The 15,068-nt window shown below is 43.3% G+C and overlaps 1 protein-coding gene across 5 annotated transcripts in view; it reads left to right on the forward strand.

Annotated features, from left to right (window-relative positions):
- Window positions 1-15,068, forward strand: part of PAPLN (papilin, proteoglycan like sulfated glycoprotein) — a 93,696-nt gene that overhangs the window by 37,711 nt on the left and 40,917 nt on the right. For all 5 annotated transcript variants that reach the window (XM_075614268.1, XM_075614269.1, XM_075614265.1 and 2 more), the window contains 4 exons: window positions 10,351-10,411; window positions 10,889-10,991; window positions 13,863-13,993; window positions 14,827-14,950. In XM_075614268.1, coding sequence (XP_075470383.1) covers window positions 10,351-10,411; window positions 10,889-10,991; window positions 13,863-13,993; window positions 14,827-14,950 — 419 coding nt within the window. The remainder of the gene's footprint in view (window positions 1-10,350; window positions 10,412-10,888; window positions 10,992-13,862; window positions 13,994-14,826; window positions 14,951-15,068) is intronic.

The raw sequence follows: 15,068 nt of genomic DNA on the forward strand, positions 1-15,068 counted from the left end.
AGTGGGAGAGGCCGCGTGTCCCCCCGGAGTGGGAGACGCCGTGTTCCCCCGCAGTGGGAGACGCCGTGTTCCCCCGCAGTGGGAGACGCCGCGTGTTCCCCCGGAGTGGGAGACGCCGCGTGTCCCCCCGGAGTGGGAGATGCCGCGTGTCCCCCCGGAGTGGGAGACGCCGCGTGTCCCCCCGGAGTGGGAGACGCCGCGTGTCCCCCCGGAGTGGGAGACGCCGTGTTCCCCCCGCAGTGGGAGACGCCGTGTTCCCCCCGCAGTGGGAGACGCCGTGTTCCCCCCGCAGTGGGAGACGCCGTGTTCCCCCCGCAGTGGGAGACGCCGTGTTCCCCCCGCAGTGGGAGACGCCGTGTTCCCCCCGCAGTGGGAGACGCCGAGTTCCCCCCGCAGTGGGAGACGCCGCGTTCCCCCGCAGTGGGAGACGCCGCGTTCCCACCGCAGTGGGAGACGCCGTGTTCCCCCCGCAGTGGGAGACGCCGCGTGTCCCCCCGCAGTGGGAGACGCCGCGTTCCCCCGCAGTGGGAGACGCCGCGTTCCCCCGCAGTGGGAGACGCCGCGTTCCCACCGCAGTGGGAGACGCCGTGTTCCCACCGCAGTGGGAGACGCCGCGTTCCCACCGCAGTGGGAGACGCCGCGTTCCCCCGCAGTGGGAGACGCCGCGTTCCCCCGCAGTGGGAGACGCCGCGTTCCCCCGCAGTGGGAGACGCCGTGATGAGACTGCTCATATTGCAAACCTTACTATGAAGCTGCGAAGTATCATGAAATAACGCTGAACGTCACCTTTACTCTCTGATCATCTTTTTGCTAGCTCATTTTGCGCATAGGATACAGCCATTATTACAGCCCCTCTCCCATTCCCGCTTGCCCTGCAGGCTTGTTCCACAATGTACACTTACATAGTTATATACTCATTTTGCACTGTATTTGTGACAGACTTTGGAAGATGCTTTTTTCTCTGTACAGCAGTAGCCATTACTACTGTGTGTAATGTGAATGTATTGTGTATTCATTCTGTTTATCCCTTTCAATTAATGTATTGTTTCCACCCATTTTAAATTCATATATACCAGTATATATTTGCACTTTATTTCTACTACAGCACATGTAATGGCTCATCCTACGCATTGTCCCTTATTGTGGAGTTATGCTTTTATTCTTTTAGTATTTTTAATCTGTATTTGAGTATAATAAATGGATTATTTTTTGGTATGCCAGGGTGCTCTTTATGGGACTTCTTTTTCCTCTTTTGGGTGCCTATATTTCTTACCCCTGACCACCGTTGCGAGCTTTATTTGACTCTTTTTGCCCCCTATCAATGGTTCGCTTTGAGTTTGCGACCCCATCCCCCTTTTTGTTGTACACATAAATACAGTATATACTGTATATTTCTGCTCATAAAAATCTGCAACCGCTTCAAAATTATTAACTTACAAAGAAGGTCTCACTTATTTCAATATGGCAATAGATTTTTTTTTTTGTGTAGGTTGTGATACCTTTTAGTGGTCAAACATTTAGAGTTCTTCATAGATAATTATAGCATACAGAGCTTTCAAGTCCTCATAGGTTTCCCTTTTAAAGGTGTTTCCTCTTCAGTACATTTAATGAAGAAACATATGAGGCGTAGAAAGGTTTGTATGCTATAAATCTACCCTGATGTTGGTCCCTTAAGAAGGTGCCACAATATACAATGTCACTTTTCCAGAATAAGTACAGCTACTAGAACTCTGACCTACAATAGGTAAATAAAAAACAATGTGCTATATACAGTAGATGGTACCTTTAACACACCAAGGATATGTATCTATGTACATTTTATTTGCATAGTGCCACCAATGTACTTTTAACGTATACATATTTTAACATGTTCAAGCTGTGTGTGTGTGTATTGGTACCGTGTTAGCCGAGCTTTAATCATCAAGAATGAATAGATGATACCGTTCTGTGGCTAACGAAATGTTTTTATTTGTGCGAGCTTTCGAGATACATTAATCTCTTCTTCCAGCGATGGTACATTGAATAAAGCAGGCAAGGTTAAACTTACAAACAGTGCATATACTGTAGGAATGTTATCTGTGACTGAAACCTAACACCCCTCCCCCCCTGTGTAGTATGCGATTTATTACTTGGTGTTAAATAGTCCCTGAATGTTAGTGATGTAAGAGTATGTATGTATGTACAAATAAATTGGTAAAGAGCCCACAGTGTATACAGCGCTTTACAAAAGGTGTGTGTGGAGTGGGAGTGTATATCAATGGTTTGGGTAGGTGTGGAAATGTAAGAGGCTGTAGCATTACTAAAAGTGTGTGTAGATACTATGTGATCCCTATTGGTATATAGGGATGGAATTGCATAGAGTATTTGTATGTGTAAGAGACAGCTGTGTGTGCATATATATATAGCGCAGTATGTATGGACATGGCCTTTAGCACTTATGGGAAGAGTTCACTCGTGTCACCAGTGACTCATAAAACTTCGGTCTCGGTTTAGGCCATCGCTAAGTGTCCCGAACAGTTGCATACATTTATATTCATGCAATCGTCTCTCTTTCGGTGTTCTAAGATTACCTTTGAGTATGGCCACCTTCAGGTCGTTCATCTTGTGGCCAGAGTCAGAGAAATGTTCGCCGACAGGACTGTCTCTTGTTCCGCGTGTGATGCTGTGGCGATGCAGATTAATTCTCTTGTTTAGCCCCTGCCCTGTCTCACCTATATAGTTGTGGCCCCCTGGGCATTTCATGCACATGATGAGTTACACGACATTGCTGGAGGAACAGGTGAACCTTCCTCTGATTTTGTACTCCAGATTCCTGTGTGGTATTTGTATTGTGCCTGCTGTGTGGAGCATTGCGCAGGTTTTGCATCTTGCGTTCTGGCATGGTCTTGTCCCACATTCAGTTGTACTGTTGAATACTTTACTCCTCACCATCATTTTCTTGAGATTATGAGGTTGTCTGTATGATAATAAGGGTGGTTCAGGGAAGACCTGTGTCAGTCTTGTATTTTCCTGGAGAATGGGTTGTAGTTCCCTGGCGATCTTGCATAGAGCTTCTAGATGTGGGTTATATGTGACCACTATGTAATTCCATCCCTATATACAAATAGGGACCACATAGTATCTACACACACTTTTAGTAATGCTACAGCCTCTTACATTTCCACACCTACCTTTATCCATTTCAATACAAGATAAAGTAAGTTAGTTTACCAGCTTTTTATCTGACTTTTTACTTCTGTACAGATGGCTGTAACCCGATCACTTCAGTTAAATATAAATGCTTGTTTATGGATTACAATGAACTGTATCAGAATCTTTAATATGATCAATATTATAATGAATGGAAGTTAGGAGAGGGAGGTATGAATTGAAGTTAGGAGAGGGATCTTTGAATGCAATTTAGGAGAGGGATCTACCGTATGAATAGAAGTTAGGAGTGGGATCTACCGTATGAATAGAAGTTAGGAGTGGGATCTACAGTATGAATGGAAGTTAGGAGAGGGATCTACAGTATGAATGGAAGTTAGGAGAGGGATCTACAGTATGAATAGAAGTTAGGAGAGGGATCTACAGTATGAATGGAAGTTAGGAGAGGGATCTACAGTATGAATGGAAGTTAGCAGAGAGATCTTTGAATTGAAGTTAGGAGAGGGATCTTTGAATGCAAGTTAGGAGAGGGATCTTTGAATGCAAGTTAGGAGAGGGATCTATGAATGCAAGTTAGGAGAGGGATCTATGAATGGGGAGATCACGTTTGTCTGTGTGGGGATTTTCCATTGGACCCGCTTCTGCTTTATTTGTACCTCCTATTGGGTTATGTACTAATACGGAGAGCATCGTCTCTGGGGCAATGTTTATTAACCCGTTTTTTTTGCGCTCCATGCAATGTAAGACGCTTGCTACTTCAGTTTCTTCATTTGACGCGGGTTATTGGCCAGGAAGGTTGACTACAGACCTGTAGTTACTGAATGCAAAGGCATAGGGGAAAATATAGTCAAAGTTTGATCATTCTAATATGTATGTTTAACTCCTTCCTAACCGCTCCGAATAAGACTGGTGAACAATAGAGTAGCCACTTGGCAAATATGGACCATAATGCTTTGATTGGCCCCCCTAGTCAATATCCCGTGAAGCTGTTTCTCAGGGCTGAAGAAGATTATGCTCCAAATAAATAAGACCTTCTCCAGCACTGGGAAGCCCAGCATACTGTGCGTGGGTCATTCATGTTGGGCAACGCCAGAGGAAAATGTTTCCGCTTCCTTGATGCGCAGAACTATGTTATTTCTCATTCCTCCTCCCTTTATTTGTCTGAGATTTGCTCAGCCTTTTCTCATTTTGGGGTTTTAATTAGAGATGTGTGAATATGCAATTAGGCTTTTTCCTCTGGTATCTCCGACAAAGTTGCATTATTTTTTTTGGCAGAAGAATATTTAATTTATTTATAAAAAATTTTTTACCAGGAAATAATACAGTGAGAGTTACCTCTCGTTCTCACGCATGTCCTGGGCACAGAGTTATAATGACAGGTACATAGTTACATTCTAGGCACAATTCACCTGGTTCGAAAACTTCTGCAAAAGTTTTTCACAAGTTTTAATTATCTACTCTGCTAGTTGATCTCCTTTGGAGCTCAAAATTAATAAACCGTGTGTATTCTTCTATAACTTTTCCTTTATTGTTTGTAGTCCGTGCCGAAGCAAATCAAAGTGCTTTAATGACTTATTAGGTTACGCATAAATTGGTGGAAAAATACACATTTTTAGATTTTCATACGTAGCCCCCAATATTTTACCTGTTCAGATTTTATTAAGCGAAGAGTGCACTTCATTTTCACAGGTGAGCCGACTCAAAAGTGCAGTTGAAACTTGCTGCTACTAACGCAGGAATTCAGATATATTCAAGTCTTCGCCTGCTGTCTTATAAGCGCAAACCTAAAAAAAAAATCCCAGGATTGGGGGAATTCTTCACATTTAGAGCAATAGTTCAATCCGATGACTCAGGAGACATTTTAAATGTGTATTACGGTTTGTTGTGCCACTTGCGTTATAATTCAGCATAGGTTTTCATAGCACCAAATGCACTAAGGTTTTGGAGATATAAAATGTGTGTTTTTTTTTTTAAGGCCAGTTAAAAGAATTTATGCCAATACTGCCGGTTCCCTGCACTTCTCTGTCTCCTTTTTGTAATCTCACTTTTTCCAATTAGAAAGGAAACCTCCCAGTTGTAGGTGATTTTTGTAATTAATGGAAAAATGCATAATGTCTTACATTATTCTTTCTACAGTTCCTCCCACCCAAACTAAGACAGCGGGAAAATGAGAATGTCCTAATTTTATTAAATCGCCCCAAGAGAAGTGTTCGCATGTTGGCCAATGTGTTTGTTATGATAGGCACGTCAAGCCTGAGTTATTTGTAAGTAGCCTCAATGACCACAAGACATTGTAACTGAAGTCAAGTTTACTTGCTGGTTGTGTTGATGTCACTCATTTGGAGTTAGTGTCACTTTAAATGAGTGAGAACGGCCTAAAAAAAACACCTTTCTCTGGTTTCAGAGGATATCAGCTATTTGATGGAATTTCCCATGCATTTAGGTTGAAGCTTACTGGCCGGGATGGAGCTCCACTCATAAGATCTGTGACTCTGTTACTGGACTGAATAGCGCTCGTTGGGAGGGCGTCTCGTTGGGAGGGCGTCTCGTTGGGAAAAAAACAGAAAAGTAGCTGCACGTAAAACAATAACGAGCGAATGTTTGTATCTATTTTGACATGATGCAGATCCTCATACATCAATAGAGGGAGTTTGGGTACGACACATATACTTTTGTAGGGTATATGGATTTGAAAGCAATCCCCCCCCCCAATGGACAATATTATTTTGTCTATTATATTACCTGAACCTGGAGATCTTTTGGAGCTGAACTGGTTCATTCATAGCTCCAGGTCCCTCTGATTCTTGAGATCTCCATACTTGGCTGTTGCTAGTAAATGTAAAAACAAAATATAATTAAAGATGGCTACTGGGACCACCAATAGAAAGTCACAATGTCATCTCTTGATGATGATTGTAGCCTTCTATTGGCCAACTAAGAGAGACTGACTGCGGAGGCCAATCGGAGACGTATCCTTGCCTGAGGGATCGAACAGCTGATATATCTGAAGCAAGAGGTCCCTGGAGATTGGAGGACAGTAGGTCAAGTAATGCCTTAAAATCTTTAAGTTACAGCATGGAGTAATGTTTCAACATATCTTGTTACTCTTCAGCCATGTCCTAGATTCAGCTAAACTGTTATGTCTGAGCTGGTGCATCTTAAACACACATCAAATATATCAGACTTTGGGGGGAAAGTTCATTTCGATGCAGCAGTAAAATAAGTCATTGTAGATAATTAGAGAGACACACGTCACTATGCTAGATACATAGGGCCATAATTGCCAAGCGATGTGACTCCATGAGATACCTTCCGGCGCTGGAAGAGACCTTTCTGGCTCGTTTACTTGAATCGCCTATAAAGTGTCTTGCGAGATTAGAAGGTTTCTCTTATGCAATAGCATCACTTAGTAAATATGGGCCAAACATCTCTTTAATTAGTTATTTTATTTATTTATTTATTTATCAAAACAGAGATGTGCCTGAGCGTTACTGCAGGTTTTTAATTTGTCTTGCTGTGGTAATTTAAACGTAAATAACTTTCCGGGGAGGCGTGTGACATGTAAAGAAATCGCAATCTCCACTGGTATCAAAAGTGTTAATTGCTGCGTGTGTGTAAAGTATAAAGGTTTTCTTTAATGATGTTGCTGGTTTCTGCTTTTCACATTATGGAAAATACTTTATTCTAGTGCCTTACATTTTTGAAGCTACTGTACAATTTAAAAATTGTATTGTATGTCTTTATTTATATAGCGCCATTAATGTTCATAGCGCTTCACAGTAGTAATACATGTGGTAATCCAATAAATGACAGATAATATAAATAACAGGTCATGGGAATAAGTGCTTTAGACATAAACGTAACATTAAGGAAGAGGAGTCCCTGCCCCGAGGAGCTTACAGTCTAATAGGTAGGTAGGGAGAACGTACAGAGACAGTAGGAGGGAGTTCTGGTAAGTGTGTCTGCAGGGGGCCAAGCTTATGTATCGTGTTCAGAATATCCACAGTGCTATACATATGCTTCTTTAAGCAAGTGGGTCTTAAAGGTGGATAGAGAGGGTGCTAGTCGGGTACTGAGGGGAAGGGCATTCCAGAGGTGTGGGGCTGTTTTTTAAAAATGTCCCCAGCGCGCACGCGTCCTCCACTGCGGTAATACTGAGGCGTGTCACATGTACGGCAGGTTGACGGTGGAAAGTGAGGATGTCACAGTATGTAATGTGATGTGAGACGTGAGCAGCTAGGACATTAGTTTGAAAGATGCACCTGTGTAAAGTATGCTGCCCTCTACTGGCGAAGTAATTAACAGCAAAGCCCCTGGTCATGTCAATCTAAACTGATTTGTAACACAGATTCGGGCAGTTTGACGAGCTCCAGATTGATGATGTGGCTCTTGTGTATTTTTTACCCATAGTGCATTGCTATCTCTTGAGAAGCTTGAGGTGGGGGGAGGGGGGGGGAAGACTGATAGATTACACAAACCTGCCCACGTGTGCATTCCGTGTTGTTTGTATGTTGTGGAGTTTATGGACCCAAAAGCTTGGCAGGTTTTACTTTTTAGTGTCACTCTGAAGTGCAATATTCTTTTCTTCATGCACCACGGACACTTTGCACGGCATGTAATAATCACACTGCTCAGTGGCGTAGCTAGACATTCGCGGGCAAAACCAATTCAGGGCACCATTAATATGAATACTGACTAGAATTTTTTTCTCCCTCCCATCCCCGATCCTCTATCTCAGGGGTGTGTAAACTGGGGGGCGCGCGAGATTATCTACAGGGGGCGCAGGGTGTACAGAGGCCCTGCGCGCTTCCCGAAGGCACTTCAATTAATTGTCAGGGAAGCAGCGAAGGCCTCTGTAAGCTTCACTGACCTTGGTTCAGACGGCATCTGGAGACGTGTTGCCATGGCAACATGACACCCAGAACGCCGGAACCAAGGTAAGGGGGGGTGGGAGACGCGCGGAGAAGGGGATAGAAAAAGATTACCCTCCCCTGCTCTCTCTCCTCATCCCTCATCTCTCTTATCCCTCCTCGTCATCATCCACCATCATCTATACGCTTTCTCCTCATCATCTCCTCTCCCCCTCCTCATCATCTCCTCTCCCCCTCCTCATCATCTCCTCTCCCCCTCCTCATCATCTCCTCTCCCCCTCCTCATCATCTCCTCTCCCCCTCCTCATTAACTCCTCTCCCCCTCCTCATCATCTCCTCTCCCCCTCCTCATCATCTCCTCTCCCCCTCCTCATCATCTCCTCTCCCCCTCCTCATCATCTCCTCTCCCCCTCCTCATCATCTCCTCTCCCCCTCCTCATCATCTCCTCTCCCCCTCCTCATCATCTCCTCTCCCCCTCCTCATCATCTCCTCTCCCCCTCCTCATCATCTCCTCTCCCCCTCCTCATCATCTCCTCTCCCCCTCCTCATCATCTCCTCTCCCCCTCCTCATCAACTCCTCTCCCCCTCCTCATCAACTCCTCTCCCCCTCCTCATCATCTCCTCTCGCCCTCATCATCTCCTCTCCCCCTCCTCATCATCTCCTCTCCCCCTCCTCATCATCTCCTCTCCCCCTCCTCATCATCTCCTCTCCCCCTCCTCATCATCTCCTCTCCCTTCCTCATCATCTCCTCTCCCCCTCCTCATCATCTCCTCTCCCCCTCACCATCATCTCTACTCCCTCCTCCCCCCAACCTCTCTCCTCCCAATCCTCTTTCCTCCCCCCATCCTCCCTCTCTCCCCCTCTCCCTCCCTCCCTCCCTCCCTCCCTCCCTCCCCTTCCCCTATATATACACACAAACACTACACCATATACACATACCAAACATGCAATATTAGTGTAACACACACATACCATATACAAAAACACATTTATATTCAACATATAAAAAACCCCACTAAATATACAACATATACATGCACATAATACACACATGCATTACACATACACACACACTTAACACAGACACACACATACCAACACACACACCAACACACACCAACAGACACACGGAACCAGGAGATGCAGAGAGGAGCAGCTATGGAGTGCTCTGCAGCGCCACCTGCTGCCCGGAAGTGGTTAAGCAGGATGACAGCCCTACTCGCCTCCTCCCGTTCCGTGATCAGCTCCGCACTCTGCAGCCGGCATCCGCCACTCTCCTCCTACCCGCCCAAGCCTGTCTCTATCCAAACAGAGACAGATGGGCCACTGACGGGGGGGAGCAGGCCCCCCAAGAGCGCGGGCGCCTGGGCTATAGCTACGCCACTGCTCCGAGTCTAATACAGATCCATGCACTACATACTGTACACACAGCTTCCTGCTTCCTGTGCAGAGGTTTGCTGTTCTGCCTCTGCGTCCCATCACACACTTCCGATAGACAAACTGCTCTGTGTCTAATTCAGTGTTTAGCGCCATAATTATATTGTGACATTCTGAGGAACCCCAGCTCCCTCTAATAGCGCAACTGAGATCAGATGTATTGTAAGGAACCCCAACCCTCTCTAATAGCGCGTCTGAGATCAGATGCATTGTAAGGAACCCCAACCCTCTCTAATAGCGCGTCTGAGATCAGATGCATTGTAAGGAACCCCAACCCTCTCTAATAGCGCAACTGAGATCAGATGCATTGTAAGGAACCCCAACCCTCTCTAATAGCGCGTCTGAGATCAGATGCAGTGTAAGGAACCCCAACCCTCTCTAATAGCGCGTCTGAGATCAGATGCATTGTAAATTCCTCTGTATTTAGTACACTTTTCAAATGACTTGGAAATGGCAGGGCACTTTTTAGGGGTGCCTGCGGATCCCCAGTGTTCCCATGAACACTGGTCTAATTAATCACAAACTGATAGATGTTATTTCCCTTTGGTGTGTGAGAGGGTTCATTTTTCTGAAGGGTAATCATCTCTACTCCTATGATTTAAATGTACCCCTTTTCACACTGTCGGCCTCTAAATAACCATCGCTAAAGAAACAAGGGCACAGCACACCGATGTGGTAAACTGGAACTATTTCAGATCACTACTTTTTTTTTTATGGTCTAAATGTTAGCATAGTGCATCCTGCTGTTTGAAACGGGTACAGTGCAGAATTCTTTATCTTCTGACAATAAACGGTGTAAAGGTGATGAGAAGTGTATAATAGAAGTAGGGTATATTTGAAGTCGCTGCTCTGCGGTTTAAGCTATAACTGCACTTGATCTATCTCCTTCTCAGGGCAGATGGGGGATCGAATTGTATTGGACCAACCAAAAACCATCGTTCCTGTAATGTGCAGGTGAGAACGCTGTTAGAAGAAAATGTACACTGGAAATATATATAACACTGACGCATCATTTCTCAGAAGTACCTAAAATGCATGTGATCATACGTGTGTGTATGTAGGAAAAAACCCTTGTGTTAATGCACACATGGCAAATCACACACAGGCCCATATCTACCAAGTGCTGTTTTTGCATAAGACGCCTTGCGGTTTGGGTAGACACCTTACAGCTTATTTGAATGAACAGGACGTAAATGTGTCATCCAGCGTCTTATGGAACGTCACCACTTGGAAGCCTGGCCCAAAGTGCCTTGTTAACTTGAGTTTATAAATGATATATATATATATTGTGGCCAACTGAGGCAATCTGGGGGTTTAAGATATAACTCTAGTGTGCGTTTCATCCAACTGTGACTAGCACATCTCTCCTCCACAAACACACATTTTTAAGGGCTTGCTAAGGGATGCATTTTCTTTCATTTTCCCCTATAGGAGTGTCCCGAAGGGTCTCCTGACTTCCGCGCCGAGCAGTGTTCAGAATACGATGGGATGGAATTCCAGGGGAAGAGACACAAGTGGCTTCCGTATTATGGAGGTGAGTAGCACAGCCTCAAGTTAACAAAAAATGTTTGAGCTCCCAATCTATGTTAATACCTGATAAGAGAAAATACCTAAAATAAACAAGAAATGTACTGGATATATACCTTGAATAGTCTTCACCCCTCAGGTATTAACATAGATTGGGAGCTCAAACATTTTTTGTTAACTTGAAGCTGCCCATGGGGAGTGTTTAGGGTATATGTTATTCCTTTATATGGCTATCGGTACATTAGATCTCTGTTTGATTATTTCATCCATTCATATATACTTAAGATATTTGGGATTGTGTATCATATTGTATTCATATTTGATTTAGTTATTATTATTTCTTATGCCATATTAATTTATAGTTATAGTTCATTATTTTTCCATTCATTTTGTCTTTAGTCTGAGGTCACGTAGGGTTATTTTAGTATCTGTTGTTTGTATATATACTTTTTGTGTTTTTTAAATAGTTTGATTACAATATCTTATTTTTGTATATTATGTTTCTTTAAGTAACATTGTATGTTTGTTACACACAGCAGTCTCTGTATGGGTGTGCACAACAGGTCACTGCAGCACTAGTCTTTTGATTAACTCATTATCCATCAGATGTGCTGCATGCATACGTTTTGTCTTTATCCTATCAGGTCGTGTCATTGCCTATATAGAGATCAGCTGTGTGCAACGCTTTTTGTACTCTTTGATAAAGTCCTTTTGTCAGGAAGAAACGCGTCAGAGCTTTTTTCCTCTACCCTCGACTGATGTCTATTTTTGATTAAATAAAGCTTTTTTTCTTTTACTAATTGCGCTTGGCTTGTTTATGGAGAGCAGTAACCGCCCAGACTCCCCTTATATTTATAAGCTTTTTCCTACCCGTTTCTGAGCAAGGAAAGAGAAGGCTTACCTAAAGACCCGCTTATTGTGCTGCTCCACGACATGCGCGCACTTCCGTGCGTGCGCACGTCCGTCTCTTGATGTTGGTGTATGACAGTTTTCAGTCTACAAACGACTCCTGGTGGCGAAGTACAGCGTTGACGCTGCTACACTTGAGGGAGACAACTCAAGTTGTAATTTCGTGCGGCAGCAGCGTCACGTGTATTTTGCCAGCAAATGAGTGAAATGTAACAAAATAAACACCCTACTCATGTCTGGGTCCCGCCTACAAGTAGCGTCATTCAGTCTGCTGGGGATGAGCACACATCGCCCAGCAGACAGAGGCACGTGGACGCGCGCACGCCAGGTCGTGAAGTAAGCAGAGTGAGCTAAAGGGTTAACCTTTCCAGCACATTCTGGAAGAACAGAGACTGGCCAATCATCAGCCTAGGTGACTTGCAACATTAAATAAGTTATTTCACATTAGTTACTTCATATTGGCTACTTAACTAGGGTCTGTAAAAGATTTAACCCTTTAACTTCCTGTAGGGACCAGGACTCGCTAAGTTAATTGTAGCATACCCCATGGGTGCTACACTCGTACTAGCGAAGAAAGATAAATGAACAAATGGTGAGATGTCCCCAACCTCAACCAGAGATCTAGAAAAGGAAATATATCATTTGATAGATTTTGAAAGAGATTTAATGTGTAATGGGGATGTAAATTTGCGAAAAAATGGACACCAATTTTAAAATATATACCAGAGGAAAGAAGGCGTATTATCATGGGGTTCACCCTCCCACCATTTCCTTTTATTTTTATGTCTGTGTTGAGTTATGCAAAGATATATCTATAATAAATGAGTTCTTCAGTATTAGGTGATACCTTTTTTATTTGGACTAACAATTTATGTCATAGGACAAGCTTTCGAGAGTTTTCCTCTGTTCCGCAGGTGGGCAATACTGAAGAACTCATTTATTCTGCACTATCGCAACTGGACTAACACGGCTATTTCAATACGCGCACGCGCACGCACACACACACACACGCATGCCCCGGGCGAGTGGATTTAACATCGTGGCGAGCTCCTATTGGCCCAAGCAGCACACGTGTGGTACTAGGTGGCGAGTAGATTTTTTTTGTTCGGCGAGTAGATTTTTTGGTGATTTGTCGACATATATATATATATATATATATATATATATACATACACACACACACACACACACACACACACACACACACACACACACACACACACACACACACACACATACATACATAAAAGAATCACATCACGCTATACGCGGATCGCGTTAGAAATAATGTACAATTGTATGCATTGTACAATAAAGTATTTAAGATACCAATAATTGTGTTGTAAAGTATTCATAAATCCGAAAATTGAGAGCCACGCGTGCATCGCGTTATAAGCGGATTCGCGTTGTAACGGGGTTGAGCTGTGTGTGTGTGTGTGTGTATATATATATATATATATTTATATGACAGTATAAATATATACTGTTTTTTTAGTGTGCTGATTTCAGCTTTGGGTTCCCAATATATATATATATACACTTCACATTGACGGGATTAGTATATTAGAAACCACAGCAAATATTTGACAAAGTTGACTGTAATAGTGATGTTTTAGTAGAAACGAGAGGTGGTTAGGAAAGGAACATGTACATATATACTGTGTGTGAACGCTCTACAATGTGTTGTAACCAAAGAAAATTATTATGTAAAGTAAATAAAATGTTTTGAAGGAAGATGACCAGAAAGGGAGTCGGATGAACACGGTGGGAAGTCCCAGAGACTGGGTTAGTGAAATGGTTGTGTGTGAGCGTTCAAGAGATACAAAGAGTTACAGAATTGAGGGTGTAAGAGACCAGCATTAAAAACATGCGTCATGATTTTAGGAAGACGATAGTCATGTAAAAGCTATTCCGAGATGATACATAAGGGGCTTTGAAAAGAGCATTCTTTTTGGCTTTATGTTTTCAGCAAGCAATAAGTGTGAGCTGAACTGTATCCCCAAGGGAGAGAATTTCTACTACAGGCACAAGATGGCGGTGCTGGACGGAACCCCTTGTGAGCCAGGCAGACGAGACATCTGTGTGGAAGGGGTCTGCAAGGTGGGTCACCCCCTGTTATTATGGTGCAAGCAGGAGTGAGTGGCACAATACATCCCATATAATACAGACACACTGCTCTTTGTATAACGGGAAGTGCATGTATAAATACACGTTGTTCTGCAGTTATTGGCTACCCATTGCTTTGGATGTAATACAGACACACACTGCTCTACATGGTACCGTGACATATTTCTCTGTCATTGAAGCTGTAATTTTACATAGTCTGCTAATATATATATATATATATATATATATATATATATATATATATATATATATATATAACAATGTAGCAATCTAGTGGGCTTCCTAAAATGTAACCATGCTAAAAGCAAAGATTTGGCTTCTTTGTGTTCTCTGAAAATCACAAATGAAATGTTTTTGTGGCCTCTGAAGGAAGGAGTGTTTATTTGACATTTTTTACCCTTATCCCACCTTGCCCTTACTAGAGAACCAAAAAGATAACGGGACAGGAGGCTCTGGATTTGCAAACTCTTGTTGAACACATTGTAACATCATAGGAAATGAAACCCCTCTCAAATCCCATGGTCACAAGCCAACTTAAAAAAATTATTACAAATACTCCCAGTTGACAGATTTGGGTTAGAAAAAGGAACCAATCACCCAGATATCAGCCCTTAATATGTCACTGGCATTAGTACACTGGGGTCCTTGGAGGGATTGCTACTTCAATCATGCCGTCGTCGGCACAGTGTAACACAACAAGAGGGAATATTTCTGCCAGTCATTATCTGAAAACTCATTCATGGTTCTCTCTATCTTCATATCATCCTATGCTCTTGATGACTATGATATGGGCTTTGGTGGATCAGACTGTGGGCTGTGACAACATGCTGGACTCAACCAAGAAAGAGGACCGATGCTTGGTGTGTGGGGGAGATGGCAGCTCCTGTTACGAGGTCAAAGGCTCTTACGATTCTCCCAGTGTGTCCAAAGGTATTTCTATTCTTGTGTGTAACTGATAGAGAATGGAAGAATACAGTGCTAGTTTGATTGGTCTGTTAAGGCAACAACCCTGTCATTTTTTGTGTGTGCTAATTTCAGCTTTGGGTTC

Source organism: Ascaphus truei, chromosome 9 (genome assembly GCF_040206685.1).
Source record: "Ascaphus truei isolate aAscTru1 chromosome 9, aAscTru1.hap1, whole genome shotgun sequence".
In the NCBI taxonomy this organism is placed as follows: Eukaryota; Metazoa; Chordata; class Amphibia; order Anura; family Ascaphidae; genus Ascaphus; species Ascaphus truei.